We start from the raw sequence: 13,896 nt of genomic DNA on the forward strand, positions 1-13,896 counted from the left end.
TGTGTATTTCAGGCTGTGTAGTCTAATTTTAAGGCAGTTTCAATATAATTTGAGTACTTATCTTTATGTCAGACGGTCGTACATCTGTGGGTGCTTTGAGACTTCATATTTTTACTTGGTTTAACAAATCTTGTCTCGTGATATATTCCTGTTCTGGTGGGAAACTATTTTTATATTTCTAAGTCATATTTTTTTGTTTACTATGTAGCTAGACTCAGTATGCTTCAGTTACTGCAAATACATTTGTGTCTTTTACTACAGATTCTCGACCATTTCAACAGCCAGATCACTTGATACTACCTTTAGAGCAGCCACTGAATTATACAGGCTCCCACTGACACTTCAGTGACTCAGTCTGCTGCAAACAAATGAGTGGGAGCCAGTATGGTCCCCTGATACTGTGTTTACTCACTGCCGTCGTAGCTGAGCGTTGCAAACTTGACCCTCTTCTCAGCGTAGCCGGCGCTGTTGTAGACCTTCATCTGCAGCTCGTACCAGGTGGCCTCCTGCAGGTCGTACAGGATGTAGCTCTTGGTGAGGGATGTGCGCTGTGCCGTGGTCCAGGTGGGCGATTCTACGGGCCGATACTCCAGAGTGAAGGAGGTGATGGGACATCCTCCGTTGTTCCAGCCGTTCAGGTTGAGCTTGACCCGCGTGGCGTTGATGCTGGTGAAGAGCTCCTGTTCTTTAGAGTACTGAGGCTCTGTGGAGGCCGGAGGGAGGACAGTGTCAGCGTGTTAGGATGAAGAATGAGAATCTGATACCTGATATCTGATATTATGTGGCTCTTGTTTATACCTTTCCCATGAGTCTTTGCTTCGATGATCTCACTGATGCGTCCTGGCCCCACTGCATTCTGGGCCGTGAGCGTGAACTTGTACCAGGTTCCACACTTGAGGTTCTCCAGCCGATACGAGCGCTCGCTGGGACTAATGGCAAAGTTCCCCCACTGCTCGCTGTTATCCTCCGAATACTGCAGGATGTAGCCTGGAAGAGAAAGAACAGACGAATGTGAGCTGGTGCTATGAAGACAGAAAACAAGAGAGACAAACAAACAGAAAAAAGAAAACAGGTGTGTGTGTGTGTGACCTCTTATGGAGCTGCCTCCGTTGTCTCCAGGGATCCAGGACAGAGTGATGGAGGTGGTGGTTGTCTTTGTCACTGTGAGGCGAGGCTGGTCAGGTGGAACTGAAGGAGAGACAAGACCACAAATGATTATGAATTTCAAAACTATAGTAACGCTTTGAGTGATCTGAAGACTAGAAAAGCGTTAATCCATTTACCATTTACGACTTTATTCATGAGAAATGAGTCGCAAAGCTTTTCTTTTCATTGTTTATGCCCAAATTTCACAGCCTGCCCTAAATGCACCTCCTCTTATTCCACTCCAGTCCAGCTGGTGGCAGTGATGCACCTCTAAGATGGTTTGCCAATTGCCAGTAAACCCTTCAGGGTGAAGAAATACACCCCCCTTTCTCCTTCTTTAACAAGAACCAGGCGGATGGTATACATCTCTGGTAAAAAAACAAACAAAATATATATATATACATAAACTATACTCGAAATCCAGCAGAAAAGTATAAAAGACCACATAACTACAAAGGAAAAGGAACAGAGACCTAAGATCTGGCTCCCTTTGCTACTCAGGAGAGTTCATTTGCATCCCACAAAGAGTGTTTGTGACTGTAACAATGCGTCTGTAAATGCATTAACACCGAGCCACAGCTGCAGCATGTTCAAAAATCTCCTCGTTGTTAGGAGAAGAAATGCTGTTTTTTCCCCAGACTGTTTCTTACCTTGGACCTGCAGGTTGAGCACGATCTTGTCTGACCCAAAGCTGTTACTGGCCACACAGGTGTAGTTCCCAGAATCCTCTGCTTTTATCGTGCGGATAATTAGGCTGCCGTTACCGTGGACGCTTCGCCGGCTGTCAATCACAACAGGTGCTGGGGTCCCATTTCTGAAATGTTCAAGTAAATTTAGCGCTATGTTTTGAAAGAGACTTGTACTCATGCATCTGTTACTACATGCACTGTATGTGTGTATTTGTTCTGCACTCACATCTCCTTCATCCACTTGATGGTTGGGGATGGATCTCCCACTGCTTTACAAGGCAGCACGATGTCCCTCATCCACGGCGTCGTCACCGTCCGGTTGAAGGTCAGGATCCGAGCTGGAGCTGCACAAACACACACATGCTTCATCAGGGGATGCATCAATGTAACTTATAGATGTGTTTTTGTTCTACAAATTATTTAGGAACGAGATTTCACATTTGTTTTCCTCTTCAATTACTCTCTAACCCAACCCAGCTCACTGAGTCAGGGCTGCAGGGTCAGAGTTCACTATCTGGTGACGGCTCAAAGACTATGTTTCCAAAGCGTGATTTGAACTCCCTCCTGTTATTTATATTGCTTAACAACGGCCCTTTAAACCAAAACTACGACCTTGTTCTTGAAATCATTTTTCCCCCATGCTTGGAACTTAAATGCTTTCGAACACTTTGCATACAGATCAAAGGTAGGACACAGCACACACAAAGGGTTTCAGCTTGATTCAGCACCTACCTTCAGCCATGGGTTTGACGGTGATGATCTCGCTGGCGTTTCCTCGGCCTGCAGCAGTGACGGCCACCACCCAGATGCTGTACTGACGGTTCCTGCTCAGGTTGGGGATGCGGTAGAAGAAGACATCTGGAGCCGCCTCAAACTCACTGCTCACCTGAGGGAGAGCATTCAGGAGAGTCAGGACTTTCTGCTGCAGATCAAACTTTACCATCAACATTGAACACTGACCTACTATTACCTTACAACCTCATATTGAAAGTCTGATGGTAATCTATATTTATCTAATCGTCAACACATTACATAACACATCACAGCTGCAGCTGTTTGATGCGGGGCAGGTAGTGTACGGTGGGCTAGAAAATCAAAGCAACGAGCTGCAAGACTCTATAAAGCTCTATCGAGCTGAGCTTCAGAGAGGGCTCATTACTAAGTTTCCCCTTTACACTACACATAGCCTTTTGCTATTTCTATTGCAGAGTTTCAAGAGTTAACCGATGTTCATGAAAAAACGACAGTGCTCAGCTGCGTTATAAACATTATGGCATAACCCTCCTGTCGTGTTCGAGTCTGACCGATTTACAACTTTCATCAATCATAAATATTATGTATTTAATTTGATTGCCTCGAGGTCTCATGAAAATTGCTGATCACCACTTTCATTGATATTTCAGTGGTTTAGTCAACGTTGTAACACCTGTGGTGTTCCCGGTCAAAAATGACCGCCATATAGGAAATGAATGGGTAACACTAGATTATGTTCATCCATCAGATGGAAAACATCCCCATTCACACCCACATATCCCCCACATGAACCTACACATCTCAGACTGAACAACTGGACTGATTTTTTGATCCAGATAAAGAGAAGATTGAAGTTGAACCAGAGATAGAGGAGGACGTCTCAGACATGGAGGACAACATAGATGGAACCTGGACTACATTTTCAGTGTCTCCTCTTTGTACATTCACTGCAGTTATTCATGTAAAACACTAGTCTGAGCCATTGTTTACAGCTTAAAAAGGTGTTGATTAATGTATTTTGTGTTCATGTAAGAGCAGTTAAAACAGACCGGTCAAATTTGACCGGGAACACCAATGTAAGAGGGGAGAAACGAACACGACAGGAGGGTTAAGTTATGGTAATAATCAATTCAAATACTATGGTCATGCAAAATTGTTTAAAAACTCTAACTCCAAACACTGCCTGTGTAATTTGACATGTGTTACCGTGGGGTGTGGGTTGGAGCAGAAGACGGTGTACTTCCTGATGATGCCATTCACTTTGAGAGGAGGGAGCCACGACACAAACACCACCGAGTTCGAAGCCGCTGCTGCCTTCACGCCCGCCGGAGGACCGGGAACTAAACGGAAAGATGATCTAGTTAATATTTATTTCCCCACATTCAGCTTAGATATTATTTTACACTGATCTGAAGCAAGATAACCGATAGCTGAGTGTCATTTTGTGCAGGACTTTTTACAACATGAAAGAGTTCCAGCTCTCCACTTAATACGTTTATTTATAACCCTGACACCTTATTTTTACCAGAGGGGATCGTTCACTGCTGCAAAACTGTTCTCTGTTTAATCAGATTAAAATCAGACATGCTGTTATTTCTTGATGCCCTACAGCAGTGAGTCGAACTAACACCTGTACATGTTAGAGCAGAGCTGTAAAACAGCTGCAGTGAGACTTAAGCGGGCCTTGACAGCTGCCTTTTATTACGAGTGTGTGACATTATGTTCCTACCGTCCTCCTTGGTGCGGGTGTAAATCTGTTCACTGCGAACTCCGTCTCCGGCGCGGGTGAAGGCCAACACCTGGATGCTGTAGTTGGTGTACTTCTCCAGTCCATCCAGCTCCAGAGACGGCTTCGAGGTGGTGACGTTCCTGATGTCTCCGAGCTCTGACGGACAGAAAACAGGACAGGAGAGAGTGTGGGAATAAAGTCAGAGTTAGTGACTTCAGTCAGGTATCTGATTGTAAATAAACCAGTGATATGACAAGCTGCCACCGCTCCAAACAGGTGATTAATATATCAAACAGCAGATCAGGAACATAAAAGTAGATGTCAGGTGTGAGGTGTCAGAGCACAGCCTTGAATTTGATGTCTTATTCAATCACTAAGTTTAAACAACCATGAGTGCAAGGTCTGCTGCGGTGGCAGGCCTTGACTGGCAACCTGCTCCCCTCAGCTGTTAGAGTGTGAATTATTGACGTCCCTCTTTGTCAGTGCTGTTTGTCCATGCCCTTTCTTAACAGTGTGTTTGTCTCCCTCCTTTCTGTGATCAGCTTCATCTCTTCTGTTCTGGATTTTAATGAGACATTAAACTCCTTATATGACCGTCACACTTGCAGGACTGCAGATGTTTTCTTGTGTTTATTGTGTGCATGATGTGTTTGCCTCGTGTCTTGATATCCAGCCAGACTGTCCAAATACAAAAATTAAAACAAAACCTTTAACTCTGTATAAACTTATAAATTAAAGTTACAGGGTGCCGGGTAGCTTAGTTGGTGGCCCCATGTGCAGAGGCTGAGTCCTTGCCTCACAGGCCCGAACCTTTGGACCTCTGTTGCTTGCCTTGCCCTCTCTCTCATCCCCATATGTCCTCTTTCTTCAGCTGTCCTTTCTAACAAAGGCAAATACCAAAAAATATCCATCCATCATCTATAAGGCTTATCCTGTTCAGGGGCTCATTGGGACCTTTCACGCTCGCACCTACTAGCAATTTAGAGTCACTAACGAGCATGTCTTTGGACTGTGAGAGGAGCCGGAGTACCCAGAGGGAACCCACACATGCACGGGGAGAACATGCAAATCCACACAGAAAGGTCCACTTCATCCAAACTGGGATTCGAACTGGGAAGCTTCGAGCTGTGAGGCAACAGCGCTAACAAAAAATATCCTCAAAAGGACAATTAAAATCTTGCATTTCTAGCTTCACAGATCTAGCTACTTTACTGTTCCATCTTGCAGTTGTCTTTGATGTGTGGTGGAATTTGCGAACTTTACTCTCAGCCCCTTTATTGATTTAAGAATAAACTTATAAACCAGAAAACGTGTGTGTCTGTGCACACACGGCTTCCTGCATAATTCAGTATAACTATGTGTAACCATACTACAACCATGAACTTTTGCTGTTAAAAAAACAACACACAAACTCCTGTGACACCCAGCTGAATCCAACAACTCTATACCAATACAGTAATTCTAGTAGTTTGTTAGAATGAGCTTGTATCTCCCTCTGCTGGTCAATGACAGTAAATACCCTAACAGTGACGAGCTGTTCTTGTCTTGTTTGAGTGAAAAAGAATAATGAACTGTTTAATTTCACATGTAGTGTTGAATATTGACCATATAATTTATTTACACATACAATATAAAGCAGATAATATGTTTTAAATGTGACTGTAGAGCTGTGACCCACAGAGCTGCAGACTGTTACCATGCAAACTAGTCCAAGCTGTCACATCCCGAGCGTTCATGGTCTATAAGCCAGCCAACATGATGTGACAGTGCAGGGGTCAAAGGTAATCGTGCTGTCACAACCAATCCCTCTGACACAAACCCGGCATGTGACAATGGCATGGCACGCTGTCTGACTTCTACAGGGACACGCAGATTGTTGGCCAGGGGTGGAGATGATTCAGTTACCCAGAATACACCTGGTTATCTATAATCATTGCTTAGTCATTAGCATCACTAACAATCCTTGTTACTTTACTCATTATATTAAAACAGCTGTACCCAGTTTTATATCTCATGAACTTCTGCATTCAGCAGAGGACAGGGTAAAGTAATACTGAACAGCAGGTCAGCCAGGACATAGGCACACGGAGACACCTTTGCTCCGAGGCAATGAGAATCATCAGAGCCAAACAACTACACGGCGTCGCAGTTTGAGTCATAAAGCCCCCCTCCAGTGAAAATCCAGTGTTTAACCTTGTAAACATCTCCATGTGGTGTTCTTCATGTGCTACAAGACATATTAGGGACAACATGAGCAGTCATCTCCATAGCTGGGCCTGTCTGCTTTTAAACTGCAGTGTACCAAGGACAGGCTGAACAACACGTTTTCAGATTGGCAGGTTTGAGATGTCACAAACCTAAGGAGCCAATCCTGTTAATGGACGGGGTGACGCTATGCATATCATTATGTGTAACCTATAGCAACCACTTTGGCATTTCAAACTAGCTAAGCGTCAACAAAGTTGCCACTAAACGATGGCAGAGACGTGTTTTCACGACGAGGGGGCGGTTGGAAATGTGCACGGTGGGTGGGGCCTACGCAGAGTCAGGAATTTTTAATGATGGAGAAGGAGGAGATGTCTTAGGAGGATTTTTACAAGGTGATTAAACGTATTTTGCAGGGGAAAAAAACATATCAGACACAATTTATTATTTCAAGCAGAGCATCTTACACGTCTTAAAACATGACTTAAGCTGCGCTTTAAATGATGCCATCTTCATAAATAGTAGTAGACATGTGTAATGTTAGGATGTCTTGAGGAACTTGTTTCTCAAACGCTCAAAGCAAGCTATGACCTAAAACAGACTGACTTTGTTTTTGCTTTAATATTGGATATTGAACGAAGGTCTAAATGACTTGTAATGCTTTTGATCCAAATATTGCAAATCTGACTTATGCATTGAACCACTAAATTGTTACAAGCCCCAAATTTGCATGTACTCCACTCATTCATTACCTCATTTTTTATGCTGCAACCCAAACCCTGAGCTTCAATCTACACAACTCAGCAGATAATATGTGAAATCAAAGTGCAGATTCCTGGGAACTGTGGCAGTCATATCAGCTCTGTGAAGGGCTAATGCTCATGTGAACTCTCCTGCATCCACAATGCAGTAAATTTCTATGCACAACAGTAAATGTCTTTAAGTAGCAAGCAGATAAGTGTACCTCCATCAGGCAGGTTGGCCCAGTAGATGACCCTAAAACCCAGCAGGTTTCCATTCAGAGCGTCTTTGGGAGGAGTCAGCCAGGACAGGGAGATGACCTCTGGAGACGTAGCCGTGGCCTGGACGTTCTCTGGAGGACGACTCGGCACTGAGGAGGAAAGAAGCCAAGATATATGTAAAAACTCTCAGTAGAGACTAGAAACATGCTGCAGCGCCCTCTGATCTCCACTAGGGGGTGATACATCCTCACAAATCTCTCCAGCTTTAATCTGTGCTGTCTGCCTCAGCAGATTCACTGTTGTTGTTTTGGTTTCATCTGTTCTTTTTAAAGATATTTACTTTGATTTTGCAGAGGAGCTTGTTGTTCACTTATAAAGATGTCTTTTTTTTTATATTGTGTGGGACAACTGCAAATGTTTTGATCAGAATGTTCTGTACATAATCCTTAGTGTATTTAGTTTGACAACAGATTCCAGTGTCTGTCTTACCGTCCTCCAGCGTGGTAGCAGCCACCTCTGTGGATGACGGCCCGGTCCCTGCGCTGTTGCTGGCCTGCACAACGACTCCATACTGGGTGAACTTCTTCAGGTTGTCCAGCACCAGGGTTTCGGCGTTGTCTCCGGTGGTCTCCACGCTGATGACACTGAACTGGTAGTTTCCACCTGAGCTGTACTCCCTGTAGCCCACCTGGTACCCTCTGATGGCTCCATTCTGAAGGTGCTTCTTGGGTGCCTGGAAGACAAATGACAGGGGTTATTTGAGACAAACTGAACAAGATTTTGGCGTCTACTTTATCATCTGACTAAAGCAGGAATGCCGTGATTAACACCTGTAACATTGTAATGCTTTCACACATGGAAAGCTCTACATAGAGAAATAAAATCTTCTGCCCAAAAAGCATCATGGTTGATTTCAGATTTGATCCGGTTGGTCAAAAAGTATGGTGGGATGCCTTATATGCAAATATATTTAGAGTACAGTTGTGTTGAATTTTGATCCTCTTAAACAGTTTGTCTTTAACATTTTAATATCTATAAACAGATAACTGTGTATGAAAGCAACATTTTTTGAAGTTTTTTTGAAAGTTTTGAACAAGGGTTTTGGATTTTGAGTAGTATTGACCAATCACATTTGAGCAAGCAGGAAAACAGTCAGTGTGGAGGGCAAAAGAGGCAGAAAGTACAACCTGAAATGCAACCCCTAAATCAGCATTATTAATGGAGTTATTATAACATAAGTTCAGGAACAGGCCCACGCCTCCCTCACTAACTCCATCACCCGTGTCTCATTAGCTCTCACACCTGTGCCTCTCTGATGCAATTACCTGTATGTGCACATATAAGCCTGTCTAACCCCTTCTCTCCTGTTTGTCTCAGTTGTCAAACTCCCCTCCCCCTCCGCCCCAAACCCCATTCCTCTCCTCTCTCCTATCTCAACACAGGAACCACTGGGGGTTCTGAATCAGAAAGCACGTCGAGGCATGCCATCACCCTGAGTCTCGAACCCCCAGGTTTCTGACGGCTCCAGCTGACTAAACCCCTTTTAACCCCCTTCTCATCCCACTTAACCTCGACCCCTTCCTATCCCACTTAACCTCGACCCCTTCTCACCCCACACTACTTTGACCCCATCTCACCCCACCCTACTTCGACCCCTTCTCATCCCACCTTACCTCAACCTCTTCTCATCCCACCCTACTTTGACCCCTTCTCATCCCACCCTACTTTGACCCCTTCTCATCCCATTCTACTTCGTCCCCTTCTCACCCCACCTAACTTCGTCCCCTTCTCACCCCACCTTACTTCGACCCCTTCTCATCCCACCCTACTTTGACCCCTTCTCATCCCATCCTACTTCGTCCCCTTCTCCCCCACCTTACTTCGACCCCTTCTCCCCCACCTTACTTCGACCCCTTCTCATCCCACCTTACCTCGACCCCTTCTCATCGACCCCTTCACATCCCACCTTACCTCGACCCCTTCTCACCCCACCTTACTTCGACCCCTTCTCACCCCACCTTACCTCGACCCCTTCACATCCCACCCTACTTCGACCCCTTCTCACCCAACCCTACTTCGACCCCTTCTCACCCCACCTTACTTCGACCCCCTCTCATCCCACCTTACCTCGACCCCTTCTCATCGACCCCTTCACATCCCACCTTACTTCGACCCCCTCTCATCCCACCCAACCTCGATCCTTTAGCACATTCCAAACCAACTACTTTTATACCGTAACGATGGTGTGGCCTCGTTAGTGAAACAGATGTCTACACATGCCTGAAGATAACAATCTGGTTGAAGACGTCATTCTTCAACTCCTACTCCATTCTCGTGTCTCTGCTTGTTAGTCAGACTGTACACAATGACCTGCTTACAGAAGAGGAAGTCTTGGCCCAGATATTCAAAATCAGTTTCTGGATATCCGCTGCCTACAATGGAGACTAGAGTCTAGATAGCCGATGCTTCACAGACTGGTAATTTATCAAAATCACTGCAGCTGGCACCCAAAATCCTGCATAACATACAGCAGCCGACACAATCCTCTTTTTAAGCTGCATTGAGCAGCGGTCACAGTTTCCCATGTTAGAACAGAACCAGAGAGAGGGAGAAAGATGGGATTCAATTATATTTAGATGCATTTTGTATCCACGTTTGAAATGAGTCTTCCTTGGATATACACACAATTTAAGTAACAGTACAAAGATTCAAGGTCCAGCAAGACTAAAATGTCCGTGCACATGGTGAAGATGAATTCCTGTAAAGTTTGGTGTATAATACGTTTTTTGTTTTCCTCGCTGTTTTAAGGGAGATAGTAGCTCGTGCTTCGTCATGGTCATGATCGCCATTGCAGCCGCCACCCTCACAACAATCAACGTTACCGTGGGCTGCCAGCTACTGCTAGCTACAGCACCGGTAGCTACCAGGATGCAAACTTGACATGGCAAAACAGATGGTAGGCTGTAATTTGTGTCTTTTGTCTTTTAAATGAAAATAAATTGAAATAGTGTTGAAATAACTTGTATAATACACATTTTTATTAATAAATAGCTATAGAAAACCTTTTTTCACTCTCGGAAACCCCCCAAAACAGACTGCATCTTATATTCCGGTGTGACTTATACTCTGGATTTTACGGTACCTCTCAGAAACAGACAGGAATACAGGGATGGATAAAGGCCACAAATACTGTAGATACACAGACCTTCATTTATCAGGGAAAAGCAAACTTAGCACACATGCAAACATATGCTGTTTGCGTGCAATATCCTGATTTACATTCATAAAGTAAAACAAAGTAACACCTGTACCTGCTTCAAGGTACAGCAGGTTAAATGCTGAGTTCAAAGACTCACTGACTCAAGAGGAAAAAACAGTGATCTTCTTTTGGGAGTTGAAACAGCTCTCTTTCAGCTGTTTGTACTGTGATTCTAGACACAGCTTCGGACACACTTCATGGAAACATACACACATGTTTAACCCACAGGGTCACATTAACTCACCCGCCATGTGACTCTGATGCTCTGAGAGGAGAGGGCTTCCAGCTGCACCTCCTGCGGTGGTCCATCAGGAGCTGAGATCAGATAACCAACATGTTTGTGTCATGAAAGTGTCTCAAACTGCTTTAAAAGGCACAAAACAAACACGGTCTATTCTAACGCTCATGATGGCTGCTTTCAAACGATGCTGCTGAGGGTGAGGAGAAGAGCTCTGTTGGGGGGGCAGAGACAGGAGATGAAGGGCTAGGAGGGGGCTAATTTGCAGGAGGGGTCCAGCCTCAGTCTATTGACCGGAGTGTGACATTTACTACTGAGGCCGCTAATTGAAAAGTTCTGCTTTTAGTGCGAGGTCAGCGTGTGTTCAATAATGCAACAGAGCCGATGGGGCTGATGTCACCGGGCTGTTAATGAATTGACTCGGGCGGTCCTTTACCTCCTTTCGCCTCTCGTCTTTCACTCCACACACACACTCACGCCTGACCGTTGTGTCTCTGTGTGTGTTTTTATCACTCTGATTTGTAGGGTCATGGTAACAAATTCTTCATGCAACTTATATTATTTGTGTACTTAGAAATAAGAGTTTAAAGCAACGTGTGATTTAATTCTGGGTAAAGGAAACAACACTCATCTTCTGTAATCTCAGTCTCACCTGCTTCGTCGGTGGTGATGGTGAGCTCGTTGCTGGCCTCGCTCTTGCCGATCAGGTTCTTGGCGAACATGCGGATGTTGTAGGTGGAGGAGGGGTGGAGGTCGATGATGGTGGCCTGGTTGAGCTGAGGTGAAACATCTTTGGTCTTCTGAGCCGTGTCCCAGGAGGCTGTGGAGGGGAGAGGGTGAGGTTTATTGGGGTTGCAGAAGTCAGGGCAGAGGTCAGATCCAGCTAAGTGCATTAAGACAGGCTGTGTTACATTATAGCTCTTAGACAAAGTGAGGACGGAGATTTATCAAGCAAAAAGCATCATTTCCTTCAAGCTGACACATTAAACAATGCTGTATGAACATTTCAGTGTGATCAACTGACATATCTGTCAGGCGATATTATCACACAAATATCGGCCCGTAGCTAGAGTATCAGTGTATAATTTTTATGATATGTGCCAATATGACAGCTTTTATTAGGAGCATGTTATTCAGAAAACACTGCTTGGGGAGATTCAGAAATGTTGTCATCTTTTTTTTTGAAAGATTTTTTGGGCCTTTTATGCCTTTGATTATAAAGAGAAGATAGTGGCGGGGAGGAGAGAGGGACTACGCATGGCTGAGGGCTGAGGGTGGGAGTCGAATCCTGGGGGGGGACATTGAAGACTGTGGCCTGTTCATGATCCGCCGATTTAAAGGGAAAGTTCACATTTTTTGAAGTGGGGTTGTATGAGGTCCTTATCAATAGTAGTAGTAGCAGTAGATAACAGTCAACACAGCTCCTGTTAGGAGAAGCCGGCCGGAGTTCCTACACAGAAGCTAAGCTAAGCTAAGCACCGCTGCAGACGGGGTCAGGAGCACCACGTACCACTTAAAAGAGTCCTACATATAAACAGCCCTTTCCCTCGGCACTCTGTCTTAGTCTGCACAACGGCCCTGTATACCTACGCACGCAGCGCAAGGTATCACAACAGCTGTTTGAGTCAGTGGTTTGTTGAAGAGACAACAAACAAAAGAAAATACAATATTATGGAAACGAAGAAGTGCCCTTCATGTTGGAGACTAGAGGACATTGTTTTCCTTCATACCGTAGGTCAGCTGTTTGTGTCAGAAAGTGCAGCGGTTATCACAGACTGAAATCAAACTTCATTTTTCTGAAGATATCACCGTTGGTGCTTGCTTTTTTTTCCCGACTGTTCAAACAAAGAGTGTTGTGGTCACCAGTAAATTACAGTTCTATTAAGTGATAATGGTGTTAGATAGCGGTGGCTAGCTCTGCTGAATGTAAACATCAACACTCCACGCGTAACACTGAGACACGTCTGCACCAATCATTTTTCTGAAGAGGATTAATGCAAAACCAACGGCATCAAGGCGCTCTGAGCAGACAGTTTTCTGTAATACAATTGGCTGACAGTGTGTATTAATGTTCTTTAATTATTCTTTAATAAATCTTTTTTTGTTTAAGACAATATATTGGTCATATTGATTGTTGCCCAATCCACAAGGAAAAGGTCTATTTTCAATCCGGCTCAATAATTCAAAATATCAGCTGCTATATCAGTGATCTGTGTATTTTTTCCTATTTCAAATTGGTATTGGTGTCTGTCTGACTCTAGATCATATTGTCTACTACTGAATTAATATGTTTTGTCTCTTACCTGATTTGTTCTTGCTCTCAATATCGAAGCCTGTGATTGGGCTGTTGCCATCAAAACCCATGGTCCAACGCAGAGCAATGGTCCTGTCCTTCACCTCTCTGATCTCCACCTCTGGGGGGTCCGGGGGCTCTGCAAGGTACACAAATATATTGTTATTTCTGTACGACTAAACCAAAGATTTGTGAGGGTTAAAAAGTTCAACAACAGCACTCGGCTCACACAGGTGAAGCTGTACCTTGCACTGTGAGCTGTATGATTCCTCTGTCTTCACCGAAGGAGTTGATGGCGTGGCAGGAGAAGAAGCCGGAGTCCTCCCTCACTGTGGGCATGATCTGATGGGTGCACAGGAAGGAGAGGAGGTAGAGATGATCTGATGTTAAAGATAATTGCTGCCAATATGTAGCGTGTTAACTTTTACTGAAAGATCTCCCCTCAAGAAGTCACAATGTTAAGACTTGTATCTTACAAAAGTGGCGACATGTCTTCTTGTGATATCTTATGTATACAGGAGTAGTGAACAGTTCAACCTAAGAGCTATTTTTGTGTCTCAAACTGTGTAAAAAGAAGGATTAAATAGTCCTGACTGGGTGAAAGTACCCTGTTTTTAACCAA

General features: G+C 44.4%; 1 protein-coding gene across 1 annotated transcript in view; it reads right to left on the bottom strand.

Annotated features, from left to right (window-relative positions):
- LOC138596923 (cell adhesion molecule DSCAM-like) overlaps positions 1-13,896 on the bottom strand; it is a 124,800-nt gene that overhangs the window by 8,583 nt on the left and 102,321 nt on the right. The window contains exons 13-26 of the mRNA XM_069668401.1: positions 13,520-13,616; positions 13,285-13,413; positions 11,634-11,801; positions 10,988-11,058; positions 7,974-8,217; positions 7,487-7,633; positions 4,318-4,473; positions 3,795-3,928; positions 2,568-2,721; positions 2,062-2,179; positions 1,797-1,960; positions 1,090-1,188; positions 799-987; positions 413-703 (exon numbers count right to left, since the gene is read on the bottom strand). Coding sequence (XP_069524502.1) covers positions 413-703; positions 799-987; positions 1,090-1,188; positions 1,797-1,960; positions 2,062-2,179; positions 2,568-2,721; positions 3,795-3,928; positions 4,318-4,473; positions 7,487-7,633; positions 7,974-8,217; positions 10,988-11,058; positions 11,634-11,801; positions 13,285-13,413; positions 13,520-13,616 — 2,161 coding nt within the window. The remainder of the gene's footprint in view (positions 1-412; positions 704-798; positions 988-1,089; positions 1,189-1,796; positions 1,961-2,061; positions 2,180-2,567; positions 2,722-3,794; positions 3,929-4,317; positions 4,474-7,486; positions 7,634-7,973; positions 8,218-10,987; positions 11,059-11,633; positions 11,802-13,284; positions 13,414-13,519; positions 13,617-13,896) is intronic.

This window comes from Semicossyphus pulcher, unplaced genomic scaffold, assembly GCF_022749685.1.
Source record: "Semicossyphus pulcher isolate SPU_LCO1_2020_fin unplaced genomic scaffold, fSemPul1.0.p SCAF_10, whole genome shotgun sequence".
Classification (NCBI taxonomy): Eukaryota; Metazoa; Chordata; class Actinopteri; order Labriformes; family Labridae; genus Semicossyphus; species Semicossyphus pulcher.